The 16001-nt window shown below is 40.7% G+C and overlaps 1 protein-coding gene across 3 annotated transcripts; it reads right to left on the reverse strand.

The window, feature by feature from the left end:
* Window positions 1–1814: 1814 nt before the first annotated feature.
* rasal3 (RAS protein activator like 3) lies at window positions 1815–11665 on the reverse strand. Of its 3 annotated transcripts, none has more exons than XM_026359879.1 (19): window positions 10801–11665; window positions 9159–9295; window positions 8856–8934; window positions 7749–7816; window positions 7545–7636; window positions 7205–7334; window positions 6990–7088; window positions 6228–6902; window positions 6004–6148; window positions 5777–5921; window positions 5415–5651; window positions 5126–5327; window positions 4916–5007; window positions 4702–4815; window positions 3278–3455; window positions 3002–3109; window positions 2678–2868; window positions 2365–2449; window positions 1815–2183 (listed from the first exon to the last, which is right to left on the reverse strand). In XM_026359879.1, the coding sequence occupies exons 1-19, from the start codon at window positions 11423–11425 to the stop codon at window positions 2073–2075; spliced, it is 3513 nt and encodes a 1170-aa protein (XP_026215664.1). In that variant the 5' UTR covers window positions 11426–11665; the 3' UTR covers window positions 1815–2072. The 3 variants fall into 3 exon arrangements, with proteins under 3 accessions (XP_026215664.1, XP_026215663.1, XP_026215666.1); XM_026359878.1 differs by having other exon boundaries at window positions 9159–9301; XM_026359881.1 differs by lacking the exons at window positions 8856–8934; window positions 9159–9295; window positions 10801–11665 and adding an exon at window positions 8438–8843.
* Window positions 11666–16001: the final 4336 nt, after the last annotated feature.

The raw sequence follows: 16001 nt of genomic DNA on the forward strand, positions 1-16001 counted from the left end.
ATTTTATTAAGCTTTGGAATTAGTTCCTTTTAAATCTAATAAAACCATCTGCAGTTTTTTCACCCTCCAATAGTTTCTGCCTCCTTTTTTCATCTTTTGTTTAATTATTGCTCTCATTTCATTTTTACTCATTTTTACTGAGATGTCCAAGTTACTATTTTGCTCCCATCCTTGATCCCCTGCACTTGTACTTGCACTCATTGGGATTAAAGGAACACCACTAGGGTGGTTTAAATTGCATCTATCAGATAGATTCCAGTTTGTACATGTTAATGATGAGTCTTCCATGCACAGCAAAGTTAGCTATGGAGTTTTAAACCTTACACTGTAAAGTGCCTTGAGATAACTTCTGTTGTGAATTGGCGCTATACAAATAAAACTGAATTGAATTGAATTGAACTTGTTACACCCTGGACCTTACCTTTGCCTTTGACCATTGCTAACCCTCTGGTCTGGACCTTTGCCTGCTCTTAGACCTGACCTTGAAATACGGACTTAGTACCTTCACCTTTGCTGCGTCTCCTGTGTTCTTTTGTCACTTTGTGCCCAATATTCTGTTTTTACTTCTTGTGTCGCTGCCTTTTAAGTTTTTTTCACCTGCACCACCACTTCAGTAGTGATTTTGTGTTGCTACTTTCCTAGTTTTTACCATGCCTTAACTTTTGTGTTTTCGAGTGTACTTCTATCCTGTGTCCAGCCGTGTTCGCTGTTGTTTATTCTTGTCACTTTGTTTCCTAGTTTGTTTCCTGTTTTTCTTGTATCCTGAATATAGCTATATTACTGTCTGTTAAACAATCCTTTGTTTGTGAAAACACTGTATAGTCATTATTATTCTTGTCTTTTAACGTTGAATCAACTCCTGGGTCTGGTAGAATCCAAGGACCTGCAGATGATAAAGGTAAAGACAGGCTTACATTATATTAAATAATCCCTAACTCTGCTGCCCTCTGTGCAGCTATCATCCAAACCTTTTTATGTTTCCCTTCATTTTTTCCCAACATTGTTTTAATGTACCAGCGACTCTAGTCCAAGCTCCTCCTGAATGACCAAGCTCCTCACCCTATCTCTAAGGGTGTGCCCAGTCACGCTGTGGAGGAAACTCATTTTGGCCACTTGACCTCATCTTTCCTTAGAAATGTAGATTGACTGGTCTTTTTTTCAGCTCAGTTTCTTCTTGACCACAACATACCCATACATCAACGGCATTACTGCTGCAGATGAACCTATCCATCTGTCAATTTCACACTCCATCCTTCCTTCCTCCTCACTCGTAAACAAGACCCCAAGATACTTAAACACCTCCACTTGAGGCAGGATCTCTCCTCCAACCTGGAGAGGACAGGCCTCCTTTTTTTGAGAACCATGGCCTCAAACTTGGAGGTGCTGGTTCTCTTCACACTCGACTGCAAACTGCCCCAGTATACACTGAAGGTCAACATGCACTGGGAACAGGTTTGACTTAGTGCCAGCAATGCGAACCAAGCTCCTGCTGCAGTCGTACAGGGACTGGACGTCCCTAACAGAGGGCCCTGGACCCCATACTCCTGAAGCACCCCCCAGAGGATACCACGAGACACATCAAAGCAGGAGGTAGGGGGAGGTTTGTGGTGCTCCCAGCTTGTTTTCCGTCAGTCCCTGTCCTACCCATCAGTGATTATCTCGATCAGGTGTGGTTAGTCAGTCTGGTCGATACAAACATGGTTCCCCCGACATAGATATAGGGACTAAAAATGAAGCCTAGCAAAGAGTTCTGTATCCATGTCAACAGCTGTTCACAAAGTATTTAATCATCATCGAAGACTCACAGAATGCACTGAAAGATAAACTTAAAATTTAATTTTTTAAATTTTCAGAAAGGTTTACAAGTCAAACGTGTAACTGAGATAGAATAATGGCAGAATTGCAGACAAATGCTGTAAGTTTCATGTTCATTCAGGATATGTTTAAAAAACTACATCTAATCATGGAACCTAAATTATGACTTCAGGCAATAATTTCTGCAAGAACCATATATGCATTTATACAAAATTGTCCCACTGAAGCTAAACGTTTTGTTTTTTTTCCATCAGGGTTCAGCTGCTGTTGATGTGTGGCTTTTCAGGATGCTGTGTGTTGTTTTGGCCACTGTTGTAGGCCTCACTGAGCTGGTGAAGTTCCCTCATCAGGTCTGCAAACTGCTCTTCCTGTGAGCACATTGACACAGTCATCAGTATGTTCACTGTAATTCACTGTAACTACTGTCTATTAAAACAAAGCTTTAAATGTGAACTGATGATAACATGAAATTATATTTAGCTCATGTGTCGAGCTGCAGAATTACCCCTGCAAATGCAACATACAGTATGTGGCTTTTGTCTGCCTTACCAGTACGTTCATTCGCTCGGCTGCAGCAATGGCAACACTCAGCTTCCTCTCATCCTCTTCTCGCTCTTCTTCTATTACACCTAGCCTGCGATAGACACAAATAGAAAAGATGCTTAAATAAACAAAAACAGAGCGCATTATTAACAGATGGTAGCTACTGATAACTCGGACACAGCTAACTGCTTTTTACTCACAGTCTAAATGAACAGCTCTCAGATGAAACACATTACACTTACAGTCAGCTGCCTGGAAATAAATGTGCTCAAAACTGTAATACAGCCCACTGTAACAAGAATACACATCAAACTCATACCTGAAGGTGGCGCTGGCGAGTTGCTCTTCTCTCACAGCCAGCAGATTGCGGAGCTCATTCACCTCAGCCTGCAGCATGGCGTTCTGGTCCTGGCTCTGGATAATAAAGTCCTCCAAGCGCTTCGCCATTTCCAGCTCACGGTCCGTAACCTGCTCTATCCCCAGACGAAGTTCTGACAGCTCTTGAGCATGCTGGTATTTGAATCACACATTTAAATTTTATGAAATGTATTAATGAATCCATACACTACACAGCATAGAGAATGACTATATTAAATGATGAATTACTATTAAATCACTTTACTGGGTAGCAGGTATGACATACTCTGTCCAATAAGCTGAATTCCTCATTCGGAATCTTCAGCTCATTTGAATCTCTGTTGCTGACTTTGATCCAGGGAACTGGTGCAGGTGGACGTTTGATACTGGCACTCTGAAAAGACATTAACCAATAACAGGGCATTTTAAATAGCCAGATAATAAAAGGTGAAATATTTCCTGTCTTGTAGCAGTACAGGAACGTGACCTGCTGAGCTCCGTAGAGAAAATAGCCAGGCCATGCTCACAGTTCCTCTTTATATATATATGTATGTATACTTACAGTATTTGGTGATGAGATAAGTGGTTCATTGGTCTCCATCTCTTGTTCATGGTCAGATGTTGGCAGGGCTTCAGAACTTGTCTGTCTCTTCAAGGTGTGCTTTGCTTGACCGGGACGTCTGTGTGGAGCACTCTGAGTCCTGGCGACTGGCTTTCTCTCTCTTGTACCCCTCCGAGTTCTGCCACAAATTAATGAATAGGTATATAAAGTGCTGCACATCGTTAAATCATCCACATATCTCTGTATTATTCAACATGTGTATGGTTACAGACAGTAATTAAAAACAAAAATGGCTTATTCTGTATATTCAAATTAAGTAAAGGATACCTGCCAGTCAATTTAGCAGTACTGCATGACTAAAAATGAGGCTGAGGTGAAACCACCCCACATGTATAGTGCCTTCAACTGGTTCAAGCAATACCTCACGGAGCTACTAACAAATATTGAAAGATGCTACAGTGAATTTGCTTTTCTTTTTTTCTTTCATTTTTTCTTTTTGCCAAAGATGCACAGTGGAAAAGAAATACTGCATTTCAGTACAATCTAGTTTTTGCAATTAGACACACATGCCATTCTGGTCAGAGATGTGACAGAGAGTAATAGCGCTCACCTCATGTACTATCAAATTATACAAGGTTTCCCCACCTGCATGCAGAGAGCATGTGCGCACACATTGACAACAGCACATTTAATTGTGGCCTGAATTTGAATCATGGAATTAACAGTTTGTTGCATGTGTACTGAGCTGCTGTTTGACAGTTGAACAAGAAACAGCAAAGATCAGCACTAAATGATCAGCACGGGAGGCTGCTCTGTGAATTCTTTCTGCACTGAGTTTTGATAACAACCCAGATAATTTGACACGCTGACTCACATTCTGTAGTTCAAGACTGTAAAACTGTAAAACAATGCTCTGCATGCTACTATACAACTAGGAACTGAGGTTGTACCCAGCAAAAAAATAATACAATTAACCAAACAATATAATTAACTGTCCGTGTTTAGATGCAAAAGAAACAATGTCCACCTGGTTGAACAACCACAAAACATCAAACTGGACACAATCCGGCACTTTTTTTTCTGTTTGGCATTTGCTATGTTTTCCATAAAGACAACAAGAAGAGTTTTACTGACAGAATAAAATGGCTATTTCTCATTGCTCTCTGCCGAAAAATACCTTAATGTGACTAAAGAGGGTAAAGAGCTGAGGCATCCAGAACAAGCATGGAATAGAACACCTATTTCTTGTCATTGAGAAGGACAACGTATGGTTATTTTTTTCCTGATACATCCGGGTATTCTTAGCCTGTCCAACTGAGAGAAGGTCCCTTGTTAGAACCCAGGAACCTGCTGAGGAGTTACGTATGGCTTGTCTTAGAAGTACCTCTAGATTTCACAAAAGGCTGAACCTAGTACAATCATACCCATCTCGTAGACCTTTGGAATCCACCGGGAGCTGCTGGAGGGATGATTGGAGAGGGCTGTACTTGCCCAAGTCTTTAGGAGGAACATACACTGGCTTGGTTTGTCCTGTTTCACTGCAAGAAAGAGTCTGTTTAATTAACAAGTTGCAACACCATTTTCAGGTTCGTAATATATCCCATGTTGCTGATGAGTCAAATAAGACTTTGAACATACCTTTTGATTATGATCCGCGGTGCTTCAGGGCCCAGTGATTCTGTTATCTGGTTTAGAATCAAAGGGAGAGGGTGCAGCTTGTCGATTGTGTCCTAAGGAAGAAACAAGCTACATATTAGATCCTGTTTAGTTTCAATTGATAAATACTGCGGGTTTTACAAAGCTTCACAACTAACTATAAACAATTAATCCATTTGTTTTCCAACCTACCTGGTTTTTCTGAAAGATTATGTCAACCAGCAGGCCATGAAGCACTGCCAAGCGCAGAGGCAGATCCACATAGCCATCAAAGGAGGTCATTGGGATTTCAGTGTCTGCATTAGACACCGTTTGTAGAAAACCCCTCATTCCATCCCAGTGCTGTTGCAGGAATTCATTCATAAAGAGCATGTACTCCTCCTTTTCGCCAAACCTGCATCAGAACAAATTATTTTATAGTCTTATGCCAGAAATTGAATGTATTTGGAGTTTGTGTATATACAGTAAATATACTACTCACAAAGTGAAGTTGGCTAGATTCTGGATGACTTTGGCAGTTAGGGTGAGGGTACGTAGGGTGTTTGGCTCAGGATAAGATTGTGTCAGACCAAAAAGAGAAGGACTCAGAATGGCAGGACATAAGAAACGAAGGAAGAGGGAAGCAGAGATGAGACGCTGGCCAATCTCTGGTCTGCCCTGGTCTTCACACAACTCCACCCAGCTCGAGAAGATCTTGTGTAACTCTTCAGGAAAGGGTCTGAAGGCAATAAATATGTTAAGCGTCAGATCTGTGAATTAGTTTTTTTTTATTATGCTACTGCTGGCCTAAGCATGTATGATATTATTTCATGTCTTTTTCTATAATGAGCTCTACTCTCTCACCCATGGAGCTCAATAATCTTCTGCACTACATCCTCACAGGCCTCCCCCAAGTGTTTCTGGTTGTTCGACAGGTCAGAAGGAGGACATTTACGAGGGTCAACTTCACAGTTCTTCAATGAGGCATAAAGACGTGAGATAAAGTCCCCTGCAAACAGAAAGTACAGTTCAGCTAAAGAAAACACCAACCGATGCTGAAAACAGGGAGCCGCGTTTATCACTGTGCCTACCTAGTGTATCAATGAGGTATTTCTGGCCAACTAGTTTCATATATTCATCTATGGCTTTAGTGGCCAGTGTGTTCTCTCTGAAGATCAGTGCCTCCTTCTCACCAAGACGCTCTACCTCTGCGCTGCCCAAATCAATGAGGAACTCCTGCAATGCACACAAAGCATGTGTCTTATTATGGCTTTTGTTGTATAATTTCAGCATTTTGATGCATTATGATAATCACCTTGGCTTTGCCGATACTCTGGAGTACATGGACTAGAGCTCCTGCCAGCTCTTCCTTCTCTTTCACATTCAGAAGTGGCTCCAGGCTTTGGCACATTTCCACGTAATCGACTGTCACATATTCGGCAAACTCTTTGTATTTTTCCATTGGCAACACCTGCAGATTCTGGAAACGAGCCTTGATGCGAAGTGAAGCTTGTTGCCCCAAGACTTCTTTATTCCCCGCTGTTCCTGATGCCTTGTATGGAGTAATGGGATACCATTTCTCTTGGTAGGTCCTCCCTCGGATATCAGATAAAGGTATGGCTACGCTGCCTAACGGATGTAGACTGATCTCATCTCGGGAATGGCGCTTTTTCTTGGGGTCCTCTTCACGGAAGAGATGAAGGGAGATTTGGGAAACACAGGGTAGATTGTCTAGCTCAAAGAATTCACCCCAGAATAGCTGACACCCTCCAGCCGCACCGCCACTGGCTCCTAGACCTCCAGAAGAACCAGTAGAGCTTTCCCCTGCAAGACTGGAGCGGTTAGATGGCTTGCCAACAGCTCGGCTGGTGGTGCGAGCAAACAGGGTCCCATCCAGGTGTAGTTCACAGTAATAACGCCGTTTGGGTGGCAGATCCTTGGCCTCATTTACCCAAATACTCAGGGAGTTCTCTGTGCGCTCAATGTTATCCTGTGAACATTGGTGTGTTTAGGTCTTTTTATTAGCATTCTCATTTATCGTGACATGTTTCTTGGAATAAATGAACCAATACCCTACCTTGTTGGGCTGGGCAGCCCGTCTGAGATCTTCAATCCAACGATCACGTTCGGCAGCTGAGGAGCAGCCGAAGCAGTGGGTGTTCTCAGAGTTTATCACCTGTAAGTACATTCAAAATAAGAAGTCAGTTTTAGAGTCACTGGAAGAGGAAGTTTCTCTAACGCAGCAGCACAGACAGATATATATATATATATAAATACAGTATACCAGTGTACCTCAAAGCAGTACTTCTCCCCCAGAATGGAGCTGTGGACTGGCCTGATGACAGTGCTGGTGTCCGCACTCAGATCTAGACTTCCCATTGCACTGACTGGAATTGACACTGACTCCCGGGAACCATAGTGCCTTAAAAATAAGCAGAGTGGGCTGTTCACTCTCACTGACATGCTGCAGTGTAACAGTTATTAATCTGTTATAATATGATATAAGGAAATGCAAATGAAAATCCACACTTAAACCTCATATTTAAGACAATTCATTCAGAAATACAAAGGAACCTGTTTGAGTACATGTGGTCTACAGTGTCTTTGACTTCACATAAGCAAACTATTATACCTGCTTCCTTTGTTTAGTCCCATTGGGTTTGGGTTTAATTGTGTGTTGCTATTCCTCTTGGTCCTGTTCTCGAGACGTCTCTTAATCAGTGCCTAAGTGTGAAGAAGGCAAACATGGTGTACGATTGGAATTTCTGCATTAAACAAACAATGTGGAAAATGCAGGGTAATGGAAAGGTTTTTATCAGAGCTCTGTAATACTAACCCTCACACCACCATCTTGGTTCTTTGGTCGAGTACCACCTGGCGGACCCACATTGTCAGGGCTACATTCTAGGTATGAGCAAGAAAAGCAAAATTTGATATTGACAAAGAACTGAGAATGTCATTTTATACATATGCCATTGTTTTTTCAACATTGTAACGTATGTTAGTTATAAAGAAAGAAATGTAGTTCTTTCCTGTTTAGGGTGTTTGTGGTTGAATGTATCTTTCTATCAGCTTTTCTGAATAATTAGTTTCCAGGCAACTGTTTGATTGACTGATTTATTCAAACCTTGCATTAAAACTCCCACACAAAAGTCAGTTGTTGCCACTGCTCCAATACCACAGACAACAGTTATTTTTGCACTTTAACTAAAAAAAGACTACAAAACTCAGAAAAAATAAGCCAAGGTTCAAATATTAGCAAATACACTCAGATTAGGCCACACAGGATGTGGTTTTCAGCTGGAGCTGAAACTATCTGAAGTTTGTAAAATGTATGTACTGAAAGACATATTTAAAATAGATAGCTTTTCAAAGGATAACATTAGAAAAGTAAGTCTCCTTTTATCTGTGTCTGCATATCCAGTGTTTCTAACCAGTCAGTTATGAGGTAAAGTCCTCTTTAAAATCATAGGCATGAACGTACAAGGTTACTATCAGATAGATTTTCTTTGTTGTTTTGCTTACCTAAAGCTCCACCACAAACAAACCAGCGCCTGAATCCCATCATTTAGTCCAGAGATTTGCCAAAGTCTTGTTACTTCAACCACTATCCTTTTAACATTGCCTTCCTTTCTTCATCAACATATGTTGGTGATGACAACAAGCACACCACTCAAAATTGAATGGCAGTACACGCTGACTACGCTCTCTGCAAGCTTTAATTGGACTGCTACAACACCCAGACGCGATGCTATCTTCCCCAAAAATGTAGAGGAAATCATTTGACAGTCACACACACACGTATAAACATTCAGCTATTTCCTCTGTGAGCTTCTGCGGAATTGAAGTGTAATGGTGATGTCAGTAGGTGTGATTACACTCAGTTAAAACTAATTTATATACAGCTCTACAGTGTGTATGTGTGTGTGTACGATGCATCAACCTGTGTCAATATCTACGAGGTTCTGCATGCTGAGATTGGACAGGCAGCTGCTGACACGATTTCGGGTCCACAACGTTGGCTGAGTAAAACACACATAGACACATTTAGACTCACTACCAAAATAAAACAGTTTTCAAGATGTTTTGGTATTTGTAGTGAAAGCTTTGTAAGATTTTGCCTTGTTTCTGCACATGTAATGCACTTTTGATGGGGAGTTGGTAAATGGTGTGTGTGTGTGTGTGTGTGTGTGTGTGTGTGTGTGTGTGTGTGTGTGTGTGTGTGTATGTGTGTGTGTGTTAGTACCTCTTCCTCTGGGGATATCAGAATTTGTCCATCTTCGAGGATACAGTTGCTGATGTCCCACAACGGGACCTCCTGAGGTGGGGCCCATTGTAGCCTTGGGAGTTCAGTGGGTACAGTCGTTATCGGTTCAGCCTCATCTATTTCTGCCACAGAAGCAGAAATGCACACATACACACACACACACACACACACATAAACGTACACACACACATGGATAATTATTACTACATAGTTTACAAAGAAGTGATTCTGCTTTACGGTCTTTGTCCACACAATCACAAATCTGATTAATAAATAATAAAAAATTATTTCTCTTGCATTAGAGGGCCAACTATATGTAGATATTGCTGAACCATAATTGCTTATGCACATTGCTTGTGGCCTTTGTTTGTTTTTTAGTGTTGGTAATTATGGCATGATGGTGCTTTATCTCCCATGGCACATTGCCACTCCCACTTGGGGAGTTGCCATGGCTACTGATACTGATCACTCTCTTTTCAAGACACACCAGGATGAAGTACGCACATCCTGTACTTTCTTGATGTACACGTCTTCTAACATAAATTTGCATGGTAGTAGAGGTTTAAATGTTCTCCTTTTAGGCTTTATTGGCACAATATTTTGTGTTTTACTATTAATATTTATTTTTATTTTTATCACTGTTTCTACTAATGCAAGTAAAGTGTTTCTGCAGAAAGGATGAGGGATAGATACATTCTTGAAGGAATTTTTATTTTATCATTTTTTGTTCATTTATTTATTTTTGCAAGTGTAAGAACTCTGTGGGATGGTTTTGAATGAATTTCTGCACAGTTTTAAAAAAACATTTTGATATCTAATTAACATATATTTGTTATGCTATGAGTTCCCTCTCAGCAGACCAGAAGTATCCTGTGGGAGTGGTTTGTAAATCTAGGTGTGAAAGTCTAGTGGTTGTCTTTTTGTCTTTCAGTTAAAGTGACTTTACATTTCTGGGTCAGTCCTCTGCAGTTTTAACCTTTTTTGGAAAGTAATGTTTTTTTGTTTTTGCTATGTTCACCATGAGGGTCTGATGGCACTGCCTACGTCTCTTTTAGTTGGAAGAAAAATTATCACATCATCTGCATAAAACAGACACTTTCTGAAAAACATAAGGCAAATTTCTACTGTAGTTAATCTTCATATAAATATTGCAAATGTCAGGATTGCTATTATACTTCTGCCTAACACCTTGCTTGCTTTACACACCCACACAGTTAGTTACTTAACTGGAAACTATTTTGCAGACAGTGCCAGGTTCACTCATAGGCTGTATTTTCATTTTTGAGTTTGTTGATTATGTCTCTACATATTAGGATACAATGTGAAAAACAGTTTTATTTACCAAGTGCTATTGTTAAGAAAGTCACACATATAGTACCCCACCTACCCATGTGTGTCACTAATGATGACACTATATATAGTTGAAGGAAATCATACTTCAGCCACATGGGGTAACCATTTTGTTAGGTGTGTGACCAAACACTGCTGAGTGCATTTATGTGTGAAGACTTACATTTAGGACCATGTTTAACCTATTAAAAGTTCATTACAGATATAAAAACAATTATTTAACCATTCAAGCCTAATGTGAAAGTACAATGTAGATATAATGTGGTGTTACCTTGCAGCAATGTCGGGCTGCTGCTCTGACTCTGCAGCTTGGGCCTCTTGATCTTCTGGGACACAGCCCTGAAGTACTTTTGTAGGAGTTTTCCTCCACCTCCTTTCTGAGCAGGGTCTGTGGATGGGGCCCCTGAGGTCTCAGCCGCTGCTGAGGATGAAGTTGCATTAGCTGTGCTGGCTGTGTTGGAGGACGGCGACCGAGCTGCAAACAGTGACCCAGGGGGCTCTGACAGGGCCCTTCTGAAAGGGTTCTTTCTGTTAACTTTGGAGGCTTTTTCCGGCTTGGTTCCTTCTCCACCTTTCCCACTGGCTGAACTTTTATCTCCGGGGTCCTCACTTAAGGCCTTGCGCCAGCTTTGCATCTTGTTCCATTTGTTGGTGGAGGCCTTCTGAAGCCTATCCAGTGTAGATGTGGAGGGAGCTGCTGCTCCATCTCCTTCTTTCACCTCATTCAGCGTTCCCTTAGAGCCAGTATGCCATTTGTATGTATTGAGGGGGTCAGTGGCCTCTGACGTTTGCCCCTGAGGGGGCTCCACAGGAGATTCATTTTCCTTCTCTGGTGTTCCTTGCTCCTTCACTGGCGGTTGAGCCGCAGGCTCTGAATCCTTCTCTTCCGTCCCCATTTCTGATTTTTTTGTGCTAACTAAAAATTTCCTCTTTCCTCTCAGCGATACATCCAACAAAATAAAACTCAAATACTCAAATAAGAGATCTGTCCTGCTCTCCTCCTGATATACTGTTATTATGAAGATTGCAGTGTTAAGGTACTTCTTAAAGTAGCCCGTGTCTTTACTGGTTCTCTGCTTCTCTCGTTTCCTGTCTTGCAAAAAGTTTCCGGCAATAACACGAGAGTAGCTGCTCTGCGTGTGGTTGCCTTGCTGCAACTCCCCTCTCACTCGCAAACTGTTTGCTTCCTCATAAAATGACACTGTGAAGTTCACCTATTCACAGACATCCTCCTAATTTTGTCTGCTCTTTGTGTTTTCACTTAATACTTCCCTTCTTCTTGTTCTGCTTCTATGTTTTGGTCTAGAGGAAAAACTCTGACCCTTTAAACTACATATAATATAGAAATGAGCCTTTTATTAATGAATTGACTTAAGTCAAAAAGTGCACACAGATGCTGTTGTGTCAAAGTGTGATTGAGGTAGAGTAGGCCTGCTGCAGGTAGCTGTCTGCTCAGCACCTTACACCTCAAAAGAAAACTGTTTGTCAGTTGTTGAGTCATTTAGGTTGTCACAGAATGAGAAATGTGGTTTATCATTTAAAGGATGTTGTTCGAAGAACATATAGTGCCTCCTTCCTTTTAATGATAGAAAGAATGATCAATTAAATATTTAAATACAGACACTAATAATGTTGCATTTAGAAATATATGTGGTAGTTAGAATTACATAAAGGGAGATATATATCTAAGTAAGCTATTTGGCACACTAGGATATACCCTCAGTTTGACCATGACTGTTATTAAGCCTGTTAAATGAGTGATACTATCCGTCTGATATCTGCTACCTGTGGGTGTATACGCTGTTGACTGTTAAAATCGGTTTCCTGTCAAAGTGAGGCTTCACTTCCTGCTGACATGGGTCTGTCAGCCTCTGAAAACCACTTCCTGCTCTCATGTTGCTCTCTCTTCACACCTGCAGGATTTGTTTGGTGTGTGTGTCCCAGTGGGGTTAGATGTCACCAGTTATTTAAGCTATTCCCTGCAAAGGCAAAATAGAAATGGAAATGCAGTATTCTGATGTCTGGGCACTCATATGTATAATGTATAATGCATAACGTATTTAAAACATATTTCTTTTAAACTTCTTTCTTAAAACTTTCAGTTGTATGAGGCTGCTGGAAGCTGCGTATTTGTTTAATGTTGTCAGTGCCCTCTGGTGGTGGTGATGAATCTTTGATAATAGGTTTGTAATGATATTTAAAATGCCAGCTGACTGTAGAGCTACAGTGATGAATCTATGAGTAAACCAACATCAAATGAATCAGCAGCTATTCTAATAATCAGTTAATGTTTTTAAGTCCTGCGTTTGCTGGTTCCACCTTCTTCATATCTGATAATGCTGTTTGCGATAAAGTTGAGTGTCATGCAAGCCAAAGAGAAATTTCTAATTTTGTCACAGGAAGGTTTTAAAATTGTTACAATATTTGTACCAAACTTCCTAAAACCTAAAAATGTCACAATACACTGTTTTGGAACCCAGTCTGTACAGATTACTGTGCCTAGGTATCTACAGTTTTAGACAATTACATGATATTTCACAGAATAAATTAAATCTGCATAAATTAATTAAAATTGATCTTCTGGTGGCGCCAGAAAAAAATCAAAATCAAAGCCAAACCTTCCACCTGGAAGTTGAGTCATGACAACTGGCCTTTCTTCTTGCTTGGTCAAAATGGATGGACGAGAAGTTGGAAGATAACTTCACCTGGGTAACTAAAAATTGTCACTGACTCCCAAGACTTTGGGAAACAGTGGTGACTTGAGGTGGGAGAACAACAATTCCATCCTCAAAAAAGTTCCTGCCACAGTCTGGGAAGTTTAATCTACCACAGGAGTGGAGATCTGTTTGCCAAAGCTTCCAGACACTGGAATCGTTTCTTTCCACAGGCCACAACAACTGACCTCACAAAATTTGTACATTTCTGCTTCTCATACCCAACCACTGGAGCCCCACACATGCACACTGCAGCTTCAGTACTTTACACAGTTCTTGTATTTTCTGTAGCTGCTACTCTTATCTGTAGTTGTCCTTTTTTTGTTTTCTGTATTTTATTAATTATTGAACATGTACCATCCTTCAGAGCAATCAGAAGCAAGTCCCTTGTATGTGTATGTATACTTAGCCGATAGAGCTGAACCTTTGTGTAAAAACAGAACAGTTTCTGTTTTAAATACCTGCAGCTGGATGCAGGATGATCTGTTGCGTTTCTGTTGTGGAGATTGAGATCAAAGGTAAAATATAATTAAAAAGACCAAAGTTTGTGCTATCAAGTCTGTATTTAAGCTTCCATCACAAACTGCTGTTGGTTATTTTCCCTCATAATTTGCCTCCTTGATACAATTTGCTGTAACTGCAGCCATTGTCCAGTAGAGGACACTGACTGCACATGCATTTTAAGGTCATACTGTTGAGCCTTTTTTATCCTATACAGTATGAACATACAGTGTTTCCTGTTGTCTTCTCTTGAGTAATAATCAATCATTACCTCAGTCTCTACTCTTACATCAGTAGGAACATTTGCTCTCTATCTAATTTGAGCTAATGAGAATATGAAGTCAGCAGTGGTTGCCTGTTTTCACACACATTATCATCAACAGGAAAGACACAGCAGATACAAATGAATGTGAGCAAAGCATGTAAGTGTGAGAGAGAGCGAGGAGAAATGATTTTCAGTTTTTAAAAAAGATACAGTAAATCTTTGTGCTGATGGCAAAAATGAACTGACTACTGGAAGATCGCCCCCTTAGTTTAAACATAAAGAAGCTTAGCAAATATTAGAAGTAAAGGGTAGAGCAGGGAAAGAAATGGATCACAAGAATCTAGGACATCATAGTCACATAGTTTGCCTTCAGCGTCTTGTCCTATTTTTGCCCGCAAATGTTTAACCACACACATTCTGGTGACCTTTTGAAACGACCTTGATTTAAACTCAGTCAAAGCTGCCATGTTCACATCTCCATCCTGTTTTCGTGGTGGGCCAATGAATGATGCTTTACTTTGCTGTAATGGATTCACAATGGACCATAAACAAACTCTGCAGCCAGTCATTATGTTACCATACAATAACTTTTGTGTTTTTTTGTCTTTGCAATGTAGCTGCTGCTGTTCTTTCACATTCGGTGCGGTGGCAGACCTCAAGCGTGAGCTGTGGAGACTCAACTAACCAAACCTTTCAGTCGCAATTGCCTTAATGCTATCATCCGCCGCCATCGCTGCTAAACCTCTTACATAATTAGGATGTGAGTTCAACTCTGAGAGCTAAACAGAGGCTTATAGGCCACAGCAAAGTCCAGACATATTTGTGCAACAATGACTAAAGAAAAGCATGAGCTTGAAATGGAGATGATCAGTGAATGTCTCAGTTTCAGTCATGTCTTTTATGTTATTATCATAAATTACCATCTGCTAGTAGGTTACATAAATTGAATTCTGTTTAAATCTTTGCAGCAGCAGAGGTCTGGTGTTTCATAGCTGCTTATAGTATATTGTAAAAATGATTTACATGCTGCACAAAGTCACTATCGGATTCTAAATCATCGCCAGGCCTGAAATAACTTACACCATCCGTGAAGCACTTCACCAAAGGTCACACACTTTCGAGGAGAGATGAAACCAAAGACACTCTTCTGGACAGACACATGCTATCATTTTAAACGGCTACAAGAAAGACTGTGGTGTCACCCGATGACATTCACAAACAAGGCTGCACAAATTGCAACATCAACAGTGTGTGGTAATATGCTGAGAGAACGGTTGTATAATGTGACGTATCTGTGTTTCTGGAGGAGCTTTGTCAAGAAAGAAACCCTGATAAAAGTTTCTCAGCTCAGATTGAGGCTGGCAACACTTATAACAGGAAGATTGAGTTACAAACTAGAGGTGTGAAACTGGTACAAAAGGGATCGTTTGTAACAAAAAAATGGTGTCTGCTGTACCATGGGTATGTGAATTCAGTTTTGAGCATGCTCTGTAATATAATAGCCTTCATTCTATTGTTATGCTTCCACTTTATCTAGTCTTTACATTATAAAAATCTAGCTCTAAATCATTGCAATGCTCCTTTAAATAAACTGGTCACCTCCACCCATTGTTAATGCTCAGACTTACTGTGTAGGTATCTTCTTTTGGTGCAATGTCAGCCTCAGCTGCTACATAATTACCCCCTGCTTAAAATAAATCCGTGCTCCTTGCATGTCTCTGTGATCTTTGGGCATTAGACACAGCAACATCGCGCTGGAAGCATGATGTGAACCAGGTGGTCGCTACTGAGCTGGCTGCGTAATAAAAACTGCACAGAGCGTAAACCTGCTGCTGGATCTGTGGGTACAAATAAGGTAAAACACGGCCATGACTTGATGACTACATAGTGCTTGGGTGTGATCCTCACAGATGACTGGCTTCTCCCAGACAGATGTGGTCAGCCAGTGGGTTTTTCTCAATGCAGCACTGCGCCGACTGAGAGGTGGAAAAA

This window comes from Anabas testudineus, chromosome 1, assembly GCF_900324465.2.
Source record: "Anabas testudineus chromosome 1, fAnaTes1.2, whole genome shotgun sequence".
NCBI classification, from domain to species: domain Eukaryota; kingdom Metazoa; phylum Chordata; class Actinopteri; order Anabantiformes; family Anabantidae; genus Anabas; species Anabas testudineus.

Bases quoted from the DNA above. Each gene is read 5' to 3' on its own strand.
- rasal3 (XM_026359878.1), bottom strand. From the start codon at position 11,425: ATGGGGACGGAAGAGAAGGATTCAGAGCCTGCGGCTCAACCGCCAGTG. The intron at 5,008-5,125 runs GTAGGTTGGAAA...TTTCTTCCTTAG, and splicing joins TAATCTTTCAGAAAAACCAG to GACACAATCGACAAGCTGCA. The intron at 3,456-4,701 runs GTATGATTGTAC...AATTTGTGGCAG, and splicing joins TCCAAAGGTCTACGAGATGG to AACTCGGAGGGGTACAAGAG.